The following is a 10,820-nucleotide window of genomic DNA, read 5'->3' as shown; positions in this document are numbered from 1 at the left end:
CTTGTGTTTATTCCAGCCGCGCCACGCACGTTTCTGAAGCAGCTCTCTGTGCTGCTTCTGTAAAGATACACGCATACGCCTCCTTTGAATAAATATAGCCAAAATCCCACCAAAATCCGTTGCCATGACTTATCGCGAGAGGGAAAAGGTTACGTTTTAGTCGCGTAACATTGGTTAATGGAAACTCCGTCATTTCGCAATACTTTTTTATCGACATTTATAAAATATCGCCAAAGTTTTGCGCAAATCTGTAATGGAAACGCGCCTATTGTCAGAAAGCAAAATACAGTTGTCTATAGCGCACACAAATGTCATTGCACATGGAAACAAAAAAGCTGAGAATCAATTCTCAAGTTTTTTAATCGAGAATAGCAATGCATCAGAACAACATGTAACCCAAAATCTGCTGAAAAAATCTTTTCGTCATCAACGCCAACCAGCCTCACTCCATCACTCCAAAGGATGAGTAAAAGCAGCAGATGAGAGGGGGAGGGACTCATTAACTGTGGCCAGCTGTGGAAAAGCAGCAAACCACTAATATTGATTCATTTTTCTTTCTGAAGTGAGATGAGAACACCATCCATCTCCTGCAGTCAAATTAAAGCCCACACACAGAATCTCAGGAAATCACTGCTGTCTGTTTGTGTTGATGTGTGGTGTTACTATAGATGACCGTAAATGATACGGCGTGCAATGCAACAGATCACAGGGATGAGGCCGTAGATGTGTGGACGGAGCAGAAGAGGCCTTGGTCCTGCTGGGATATTGATCAGGACTTGTCCTCAAGCTGGGAGGCCTTCTGGAGCGCTAAATGAAATGCATTGGCTTGGTTCAAGTCGTTGACCAACCCCCACACGTCCCGAGACTGAACCGAGTTAGCATCTGTGTGCATATGTTAGTGCTATGACCACACTAAGCTTTTATTTATCAACATGCTGACTGATTTAAGGTTAATGAGTGGACCCTTAAGGGCCGAAACTCTCTGTGTATATGTGTGCTGATTTGTGCATGTCTTTCCGTGAGCAGCAGATCGCCTTTAAGAATCTGGTGCAGAGGAACCAGGCCAGCGAAGCCTTGTCCCAGTCAACTCCCCCTCCAGGATCTGTCATTCAGCTTCCCTTTATCATACTCAACACTGACGTCCGCACCGTCATCGACTGCTCCATCTCGAGTGATAAGTACGAGATCTCACTCTCCACCTGTTTGGCTTCTTTTCTCCATTTTACTTGTGTCTCTCTCTCTCCCTTTCTCTCTTTTGTAGAAATATCCTCCACTGATTTTATAAACCTAGGAAAATAAACAGATTTATTCATGTGTGTGTGTGAAAACTTTTGTAACATTATAAATGTTTTACTGTCACTTCTGATCAATTGAATGCATTCTTGCTGAATATCAGAATGTATTTCTTTTAAAAAAAAAATCCTTTTGAATGGTAGTGTATTGTTATTGGACCTTTACTTTACCCATGCATCTTGTTACTTATGCACCAACTGTAATAATAGTATATTTGACTTAAAAATGAACTTGTTCCTTCAAACAGGTGTGAATACCTCTTTAACTTTGACAACACATTTGAGATCCATGATGACGTTGAGATCTTGAAGCGGATGGGCATGTCTCTGGGGCTCGAGAACGGCACATGCTCTCCAGAGAACCTCAGCGTGGCCACATCTCTGGTGCCCAAGTCTCTGGAAGCGTATGTGACCAGTGAGTATCTCATGGCACACATGTATGCTCTGATAAAACTTCCTTTCAGTCGTTTCATCTTCTATATCAGTCTCCGTTTTACCCTTCAGCCACAGACGTCCTTCCTGTGCAAATAAAGCAGCGTTTCATTTATGCGTGTCGAGTTGCTGTCTTTAAAGGGTTAATTGAATGAATTACTCACCCTCAAGGCATCCTAGGTGTATATGACTTTCTTCTTTCAGATGAATCCAGTCGGAGTTATATTAAAAATTGTCTTTGATCTTCCAAGCTGTTTAATGGCAGTCAGTGGGTGTTGCAGTGCATCAGTCCAAAAGAAGTGAAATAAAGCGCATCCATCCATAATAAAAAAGTGTCTCACACTGCCCCGGGGGGTGAACAAAGGCGCCCTGTAGCGAATCGATGCGTTTTTGTAAGAAAAATAACCATATTTAAAACGTAATAATCAATTTAATCTAGCTTGCGCTCACTGGTGTACACGGAAGCAGTTCCGGGCTGATGACGTAGGATGTCGGCGTTGCGCATGCACTGCTCAGAAGTGACGAACGCGGAAGCGCAGGGGAGAGACAAACAAAACAACGGTCATTTGTAAAGAAGAATGTCGGAGGATTTCGATATAAGCCAAGAGGAGACTGGTTTTCCTTTGCTCCTGTAAACAAACGTTGGTTTTCACAAGACTCACCAGCGCATGCGCAACGCCGACGTCTTACGTCATCCTCCCGGAGCTGCTTCCGTGTACAACTGTTGACGCAAGCTAGATTAAAGTGATTATTACGTTTTGAATATGGATATTTTTCTTACAAAAACGCATCGATTTGCTACAGGGCGCCTTCGTTCACCCCCGCCGGAGCTGTGTGAGGCACTTTTTATTATGGATGGATGCGCTTTATTTCACTTCTTTTGGACTGATGCACTGCAACACCCGCTGACTGCCATTAAACAGCTTGGAAGATCAAAGACTTAAATTGTTTATATAACTCCGATTGGATTCGTCTGAAAGAAGAAAGTCATATACCCCTAGGATGGCTTGAGGGTGAGTAAATAATGGGATAATTTTCATTTTTGGGTGAACTATCCCTTTAATACGGGTTTCTAAACAAAACATGTGATTCGGTCCCTACAGACATGGCCACAAACTCCAACAGAACACCTCTGAGCCACACAAGGTATGTCAGTCAGCACAGCATCCTCGGATATCCCGACCGCTGCTTTCAATCAGGCTGTCGTTTAGCTGACGTCCCGTCTCTCTCTCTCTGTTCACAGTCACAGCAGCACAGCCCCATCACACACCTCAGAGTCCCGCGGCCAGACGCCCAGCTCCTTCAACGAGGAAGAGGAGGATGACGATGAAGACGATGACAATCCCTCTTCCCCAGAGTGATCCTGAGCCGAGCCGGGGAGGAAACGCTACACAGGAAATAAGCTGCCACTCCTCTCTATATTACCATATTTTTAACTTCCCTCATCATCTCTTTCTTCCTCTTTCCCAGTTTGGCACAAACGCCAGGAGTCTTTGGTTCTGTGGGAGACGGGTTACTGTATTTTTCTGGTGCTTTTTGGCTAGCGAGCCGTGGGTCGGGCCATAGAGGAGAGCGAATAAGTGAAGGTTAACACATCTTCAGTTCAACTGTCATCTCAGTGTACTACTCTTCTCTGCTCCCTACCCAGAGAGACGTTCAAAATCTTCCCAAAAATGTATTTATTTCGGTCATATTTGAATATGACGATATCTGCGTAGTCCAGTGGGCTAGTGCCACTTTATTTTCTTCTCCTAGGGATTGGAAAGCAACGTCCTGATCTTACTGTTCACCGACTGGAGGGAATTTACATCCTTGCATTTAAAAAAAATTGAAAATTGTTCTTTTTTATTGGTCGATTCAATGTCATTTTGTTGTATCGTATAGTTTATTCCTTGTCATGTATAAAACATGGGTGGTTGTATCTGCTGTTCTGGGTTCAGATAGCTGCCAGCCTGTTGCCTCAAGCTATTTGAATGTTGCATGCTGGGAGATGTAGTCTTGTTGAGAGTTTTTGTTCGCACTGAGTGTGGCAGATGGAAAGGAAACGGTCCTGATCCACTCAGGTCGCCATTTTAAACCAACTCAACCCAATAGAACTAATGAATTTTGGTTTGCAATGTAACTGTATGTACATGTATACATATATAAACATATAATTTTGGTTACCTGTGGTGTGGTGTGGTCTAGAAAAAAAATGAAGGTTTAAAAACTCAATGCTTCAAAGCTGTAACATGGTGTTATTAATATTACCGATTATCAAACCGTGATATTCTATAAAAAAGTAAATAATTTCAGCAGCATTGCAAATTATATCCTTGTAAGTACTGGGTTATGTTCACAAGACCAATACTTCATGTGAATTTAACAGATTTTAAATATACTTGACATAAGTGCATCAGATCAGGGGCCCGTTCTTCGTACGTCGCTAACTCAGTTAGCTGGATTTGATTGTTGATGATTTGGCTTGATCTTAGATTATTTGGTTCTTCAAAGCTCATCCTGGACTTGCTGTCATAGCAACAGGTACATAAGATTAACCTGCTCGGGAGCAGGCTTATTTCATGTAAACAGGATTAGATTGCATCTTTGTAAGTGCAATTGATATTTAAAATCTATCCCAGCCACTGCTACTTTATTACAAGAGTACCCCACTAATCGCGTGATCGATACATCTGCCCTTTACGGGGAACACGCATTAAACTCAGACAATTTAATCCAGATATTTGAATCAAATCCGCAAATTCGTTTGAAGAACCAAATTAGCCAGAGATCAGTTATCACGATTAGAAGATCTGGCATCTTTCAAATCAGCTCAGATGTATTAAGCAAGGAACCAAGAACGGGCCCCAGATCCTTAAACTAAATATGAAATAAATGTATGATTTTTATGCTGTTTAGAATAAAAAAAATAGCGGTTATTCTGTAGGGCCAGAGGAAAAGAGATGGATCTGAGAGATCTTAGTAATTATTTAAGAAGATGATAATCATTTATTCATAGGGTTGTAGGTGTTTCAAGAAGAAGAAGAAGAAGAAAAACAAATTTAATCCGTAATGAATACATTTTAAGACAGCCAACATTATTAGCATTTTCTGTTGTGGTGTAAAGTTGCTATTTTCAACATTTTCTATTTTTGTGGTTATTTTTATTATTTATTTATTTTTTCAAAACCAATACAATGAGAAACATGGCATAGGCAAAGGATATTCAGATCAGATGTCATTCTGAAGCAGAATACAGCTACATCAAACGAGAAAAACGTCTCGATTTTGATCATCTTCATATCTACACGCTTGCATTTGCAAGAGCATCTGGATAAAAGGCTTTTAGATTAGAATAGAGTCAAAAGACGAGCTTTTTTAGCATTGCTAATACATGTTGGTTTCTTTTTAAAAAAATATTTGAATTGTTTTTCTCTTAAAATTGAGCTGGAATGTCAATAAACAACTTGCAAGATCAACTTTAGATTGATCTTCATACTTTTAAGAATAGGTATTTTCTAAAATCCCTAATTAAAAAGCAGGTTCTTATTGTGACTACTTACCCCGGCGGAAATGTTCAATAGTTTTTTTTTTGTTTTTTTTTAGTCAAGTCAAGATGCCTATCCAAAAACTGACTCAGCCCCACCCTGAGAAACAGTCGCTGAGGTTAAAAATAATAATAATAGTAATAACTAGCCACTAGCTTTCTATGAAGGTTTCTGTACAGCTTGTCGAGTTCGGCGCACTTTGCAAACTCCGTGGCGCGCTTGGATGCGGCTCTACTGCGCATGCGCCCGAGCGCTTTAAACGCCGCTAGTGGAGAGCCCGACCCACGGACTGCTGCAGTCTGGAGCCGCGCGGAAAGACCGCACACCTCATTTATTTCACAACGCCTAGGTGGCGAGCCCGAATCAGCGCTTTCTTTGATTTGTCCTCATTCATCGTCCTCAAACTGGTTTATTCATCTTATTCGCGCCATGGCCAACAAAGAGGAGAAAGCTGACGAGAAACAGTCGAGTTGGAAAGATTTTATCTACAACCCTCGGACTGGGGAATTCATCGGGCGCACCGCGAGCAGCTGGGGTGAGTAATCGTGTTTTTTTGCTTTTTTTTGACAACTGTAAATTGCACGCCCTAAAAACTGATGTTCAGATCTCAAAAATACGAAACTACCTATGATTTAGGTGTGCGTTTTGTGGCACGCAAAATTCTGCTTGACTGAATTGCACCATAATGCAAAGCTCGGTTGCACTGAACGGATTTCTTACAGCAAACTGAGATTTATGGCTCTGTACTGGTCTGCGGGATTCCTTGAGATGCATACACGTCGAGCCATATAAAACAATGTCACCGTTTAAAACCCATAAGCTATAAACCGAGATGCCTGTAAAAGCTCTGGCAATCGATGGCATATTCCCTCTTTCAGGAAACCTCAAGTCGGCTAAAATAGTATGGAATGCCATCCCTGCCATAATTAGAAATAAATAAACAGAGCCTGGATAATTAAAGCTTTATAGAGAGGGCGTTTCGATTTAAAATCTTAAGTCTAAACTAGCCTACACATGATTCCTCCGCTTGCTGCAGAGTATTAGCACTGCCTTATCAACACATTCGAGATGAAACCTCGTCAAACATCGCGGATTTCCGTGAGTGATCGGCTTTTAATTGAACAGCACGGCAGATACTCCCTCGCGTTTGTGTTCTGCAGTTTCACACGAGGCTCGAGGTCTATGAATAGCTTTCCTGAATGTCATCACTACTCTCTCTACAGCACGCCTGTCACATTATCATTTATAATAATCATTTGTATGCTAAATATAACACGTGTCGGTTATTCGCAGCTCCACGAATGGCGGCTGCTAACTCGCACCTGCCTCGGGTTCATTTAGCGTCTCTACTTGAGATTTTACCTATTTGGAGAAAACACCGCGGGAAATGGAGAACAGGTGCAAAAAAATTGAAACATTTCATTCGGAATGTTGCCATATTTGATATTGGAAGTAGCAGCGCGTGCGTTCTTATGGAATGTTTCGGCTGTCAATCATTCGCGGCCGTGGTGACGTAGCCTCCGCATTCATTCGATATGCAAATGAGCGTTGCTGAGGTCCACAGCCCTGCTTGAGAGGATAAGAGGACATTTCCACGTCCCTTGACACAATTGCTTCACTGAGGAAGCTCGAGGAGATGCTTTCTGCTCTCTTGTTTGATCGCATCTCTTATTCTATCTGGCCTTGTTTTGCAATGCACTGTTTGCATGTAGATTCTCCTCAAAGCTGCAAAGTGTCCATAATTATGGGTGGGGAGCAATTTCTTAAATACCCAGTTGCTTGGTAACCGGCTTTGCATGAAACTATTTCCTGGTAGTTGCAGGACTGGGGTCAGACGAGCAGCCCGGTGGGGTTTGTGATGCTAAACTCTGCGGTAGCTCAGCTCTTCTTCAGCGGGATGGGTGCGCTCCCCCCTCTCTTGCATTCTGCCCCTCCTCCCTTTCCTCTCAAGGTCAGACCGGTTCTCCTCAAGCTCCTGTAGCAGTAGGCCTTGTGAAGGAAATCGATTTAATTCAAATGAAATCGAACCTCCAACCTTGAGGAACATGCTTTACACGAGGAGGAGCTAGTTGTTCTGCTGATCTGGGCTTGTTCTTCTAGGCCTGTGCTCATGCTGTCACTATTGACTGTATACTGGTGCTCGAGCGATGCTGATAGCGCTATCTAGAGTGCCTGAAGCGGTAAAGATGGTCTGTGGTTGACAGAAGTGCCACTTGCTATATCAGCATTGTATCTTTGGCCATTGTGAATTCTGCTTTTCATTCTTTTTAAATTTGTCTGATAGGTTGATATTTTGGCTGACATGGCTTTGTCAAAATTGCAAGAATGACGTGATAATCTTGGTAGTATCAGTAAGAACGGGTTGAAAATGATAAACGATCAGTATTTCTTTTTCCCCACACATGCCATCATTTTCCAGAAATACTGGTAGTGTTCATGAATTTATTCCGGTTTAATTGGAATTACTGTATAATGTCATGCTTTGCATTTAAAAGTGAAAAATATATATTTGTGTGTTAGTGTATAATAATAATTTAAGATATTATTAAAAAATACTAAACATTAGCGTGTAACAAGTTATTAAAAATTATAAATCTAAATATATTATAAAATGTTTTAAAATTAACAACTTATTTTATTTTATTTTTTTTCACATGCCTATATTTAACTTTTTCATCAAATGTATTGATTGATTGATTGGACCAGTAAGAATTTTGGGCCAAGTAGAAAAAAATTATTAATTTTTTTTAATCTTTTTTTTTTTTTGCTATATTACTCCGTCTTATTTTATTTCTTTTTTAAGTAGCAAATGGGATGACCCTCTTTGGTCTTCTATAGTATAGTTTATATGGTGGGTCTGTGAGAGAGGTGGCCTCCTGCCCATAAAAATTGTATCCAAGGACAAATAAAAAGATGCCTGTACAATTTTTAAAACTTCTCCGACTCTTGCAGTGTGTTTGCGTCCCAGAGCGACCCGTCCGTGACCAAGTAATTGAAAAAATGTCCACGTAAGAGAAACCGTTTTGGATCCCAGTCTGCTTTTACTTTTCCCGAGGGGAAGTGGAGAGTGATGGAGGGAATGATGGCTAGTGAAGAGATAAAAGGATCAGGCTGGAGTTAATGGACGGGCCCAGCTCCGCGAGACGTCTGCACCCTGATGCACGTCCATTTGGATCAGCTCAGATTAACGCTTCCCAATCTACTGTTGATTTGGCAATCACGCTAATCTGTCAACTGTGACTGGGATTCGTGGCGGTGCGCTGCTGGGATCTCAGGATATGTTTACCATGAGCCGTTTAAACTGATGAAAACAAAAGACACGTTGTTCTCTGACAGGAGAGCAGCCATGTGGCAGCGATGCTTTCATATGCAACAATGACCCATTTCTGCATTTCACCAATGAAACTTCCTGCTCCTGTTTGCCCCGTTAACACGGCCTTGAGATGTGATTTGGTCATGTGTGTTCAAGCATGTTTGGCTCGGGCTTCACAATGTAGTAATTGAGGAACTGCACAAGAGTGGCTTTTCATGTTAATATGGGAAAAATTGCCATGACCCGTTTGACCCTTCATGATCGAAGTTAAAGGAATAGTTCACTTAAAAATGCTCCTATTTATTTTGTCCTTGGAACACCGTTTTTGAAGCATTTCAAAAAAGTTCATATGTTTATGCTCCAAACAACACATCATAATGTTTCAAAGCTTCTTATGTAAGGAAGAATTAAACGACAACTTAAAAGCATATACTTCACTCGAAAATGAAAAATGTGGTCATTTACTCAGCCTCATGTCATTCCCAAACTCTGTGTTATATTTTGACATGCATTGGGGTTGAAGTGACAGTGGACCCAATTGACTTCCTCAAAATATCATCTGTTGTGCTCCACAGGAAAACGTTATACAGTTTTGAATGACATAAGGGGAAAATAAACATTGGTAGACACAAAGCTGTCATGTGTATTCAGAAATATTTGAATATTGCATATGATTCATATGGAGCGCTTTCATTATGTTTTGTTTTGTGGAAGTTGGTAGATGTGGTTATTGCTGCTGTATTGATAAGAATTGCATTAAAAAAACTTTAGAATTTCTCTTTTAATGCTGCGAAATAACTTAATGGAATGAATGGTAGGTTTTTGATTCGTGATTGGTTTAAGTTGGCATCTTTCCTCACTGGAAGTCAGAAACCCATTATAAGGATCTCAAAGGTGTACTTTTACACTTTCTCTTTTATCATTTACTACACTGTAGCATTCTACAAGTACTTGAGTCGTTGTTTTAAAACCACTCATTTTAAATGCAAAACATGCTGTAAAGTTTAGCTCAACTTCATTAATCACTATTTCTTTTGCTCGCATTCATTGACATCCCTAATATTAAGTATTAAAGGGATAGTTCATCCACAAATTAAAATTTTATCATCATTTACTCACCCACATGTTGTTCCAAACCTTTATGTATGAGATATTGTGAAGAATGTTGGTAACCAAACAGTTGGCGGTAGCCATCGACTTCCATAGTATGGGGAAGAAAAAACTAAAACATGAAAGTCAATGGCTACCAGCAGCTGCTTGGTTACAAAGTATCGAACACGGGTTTGGAGCAGCTTGAGAGTATGGAAGCCCGTTTTCACCACTGAATAAAAAATAAAAAAGGTAATTGCTACTTTATCTAACTTTTTTCTTGCAATTTAGTTTTTTCTTGCAGTTGTGACTATATCTCGCAATTCTGAACGAAACTTACAATTGAGAGTTATAAATTCCAATTCTGAGGAAATAAAGACTAAAAAATAAAATAAAAAATGTACACAATTCTGACGTTTTTCTTAGAACTGTGACGACTTTATTCAGTGGCGGAAACGGGCTTCCAATATGAATGCAAGTAAATGATGTCAGGATTGTCATTTTTTTGGGTGAACTATCCAATTAAACTTTGGACTGAATGTTTTTTCTAAAGATTAGGGCTGGGACATTAAACCGATGCATTGAGTTTCGTGGATCGATTCTGAGATTTTCGGAATGCATCGTGATTCTCTCTCGAATCGATTCTGAGCTTAGTTTTTAACAGCTGATGGCGCTCTAGGCTAGTTTCTAACCTCACACTCAAATGCTCACGAAGAAAAGCGCTTGTGCATTCGGCTGAGTAATGTAAGTGGGTAAATGTCAGTGGTGGACGAAGTACACAAATCAAGTACTTGAGTAAAAGTACAGATACGTATAATAAAATATTACTCCAGTAAAAGTAAAAGTACTCAGTTTTCAATTTTCTTGTCTTACATGTAGGGCTGGGACATTAAACCGATGCATTGAGTTTCGTGGATCGATTCTGAGATTTTCGGAATGCATCGTGATTCTCTCTCGAATCGATTCTGAGCTTAGTTTTTAACAGCTGATGGCGCTCTAGGCTAGCTTTTAACCTCACACTCAAATGCTCACGAAGAAGAGCGATTGTGCATTCGGCTGAGTAATGTAAGTGGGTAAATGTCAGTGCATATCGGCTTTTATGCTTTTATGATGCAAGATTAATGTAAACACAGCCCACTGTGAACATCCTTGTAATTCGCTTCAACC

At 40.5% G+C, this 10,820-nt stretch overlaps 2 protein-coding genes across 4 annotated transcripts in view; both read left to right on the top strand.

Annotated features, from left to right (window-relative positions):
* The window catches only part of LOC107744026 (transcription factor Dp-2-like), an 83,990-nt gene extending 80,107 nt beyond the window's left edge, over nucleotides 1-3,883 (top strand). For all 3 annotated transcript variants that reach the window (XM_016557486.1, XM_016557487.1, XM_016557485.1), the window contains 4 exons: nucleotides 1,027-1,178; nucleotides 1,541-1,707; nucleotides 2,828-2,870; nucleotides 2,968-3,883. In XM_016557486.1, the coding sequence (XP_016412972.1) occupies nucleotides 1,027-1,178; nucleotides 1,541-1,707; nucleotides 2,828-2,870; nucleotides 2,968-3,085 (480 nt within the window). In that variant the 3' untranslated portion in view covers nucleotides 3,086-3,883. The remainder of the gene's footprint in view (nucleotides 1-1,026; nucleotides 1,179-1,540; nucleotides 1,708-2,827; nucleotides 2,871-2,967) is intronic.
* A 1,585-nt stretch (nucleotides 3,884-5,468) lies between these two features.
* LOC107744025 (sodium/potassium-transporting ATPase subunit beta-3-like) overlaps nucleotides 5,469-10,820 on the top strand; it is a 31,597-nt gene continuing 26,245 nt past the window's right edge. Inside the window, exon 1 of the mRNA XM_016557484.1 lies at nucleotides 5,469-5,786. Coding sequence (XP_016412970.1) covers nucleotides 5,492-5,786 — 295 coding nt within the window. The 5' untranslated portion in view covers nucleotides 5,469-5,491. The remainder of the gene's footprint in view (nucleotides 5,787-10,820) is intronic.

This window comes from Sinocyclocheilus rhinocerous, unplaced genomic scaffold, assembly GCF_001515625.1.
Source record: "Sinocyclocheilus rhinocerous isolate Xijiao unplaced genomic scaffold, SAMN03320098_v1.1 scaffold407, whole genome shotgun sequence".
Lineage (NCBI taxonomy): Eukaryota > Metazoa > Chordata > Actinopteri > Cypriniformes > Cyprinidae > Sinocyclocheilus > Sinocyclocheilus rhinocerous.
Note: the sequence above shows the minus strand (reverse complement) of the source record. Positions and strands in the feature narration are given on the sequence as shown.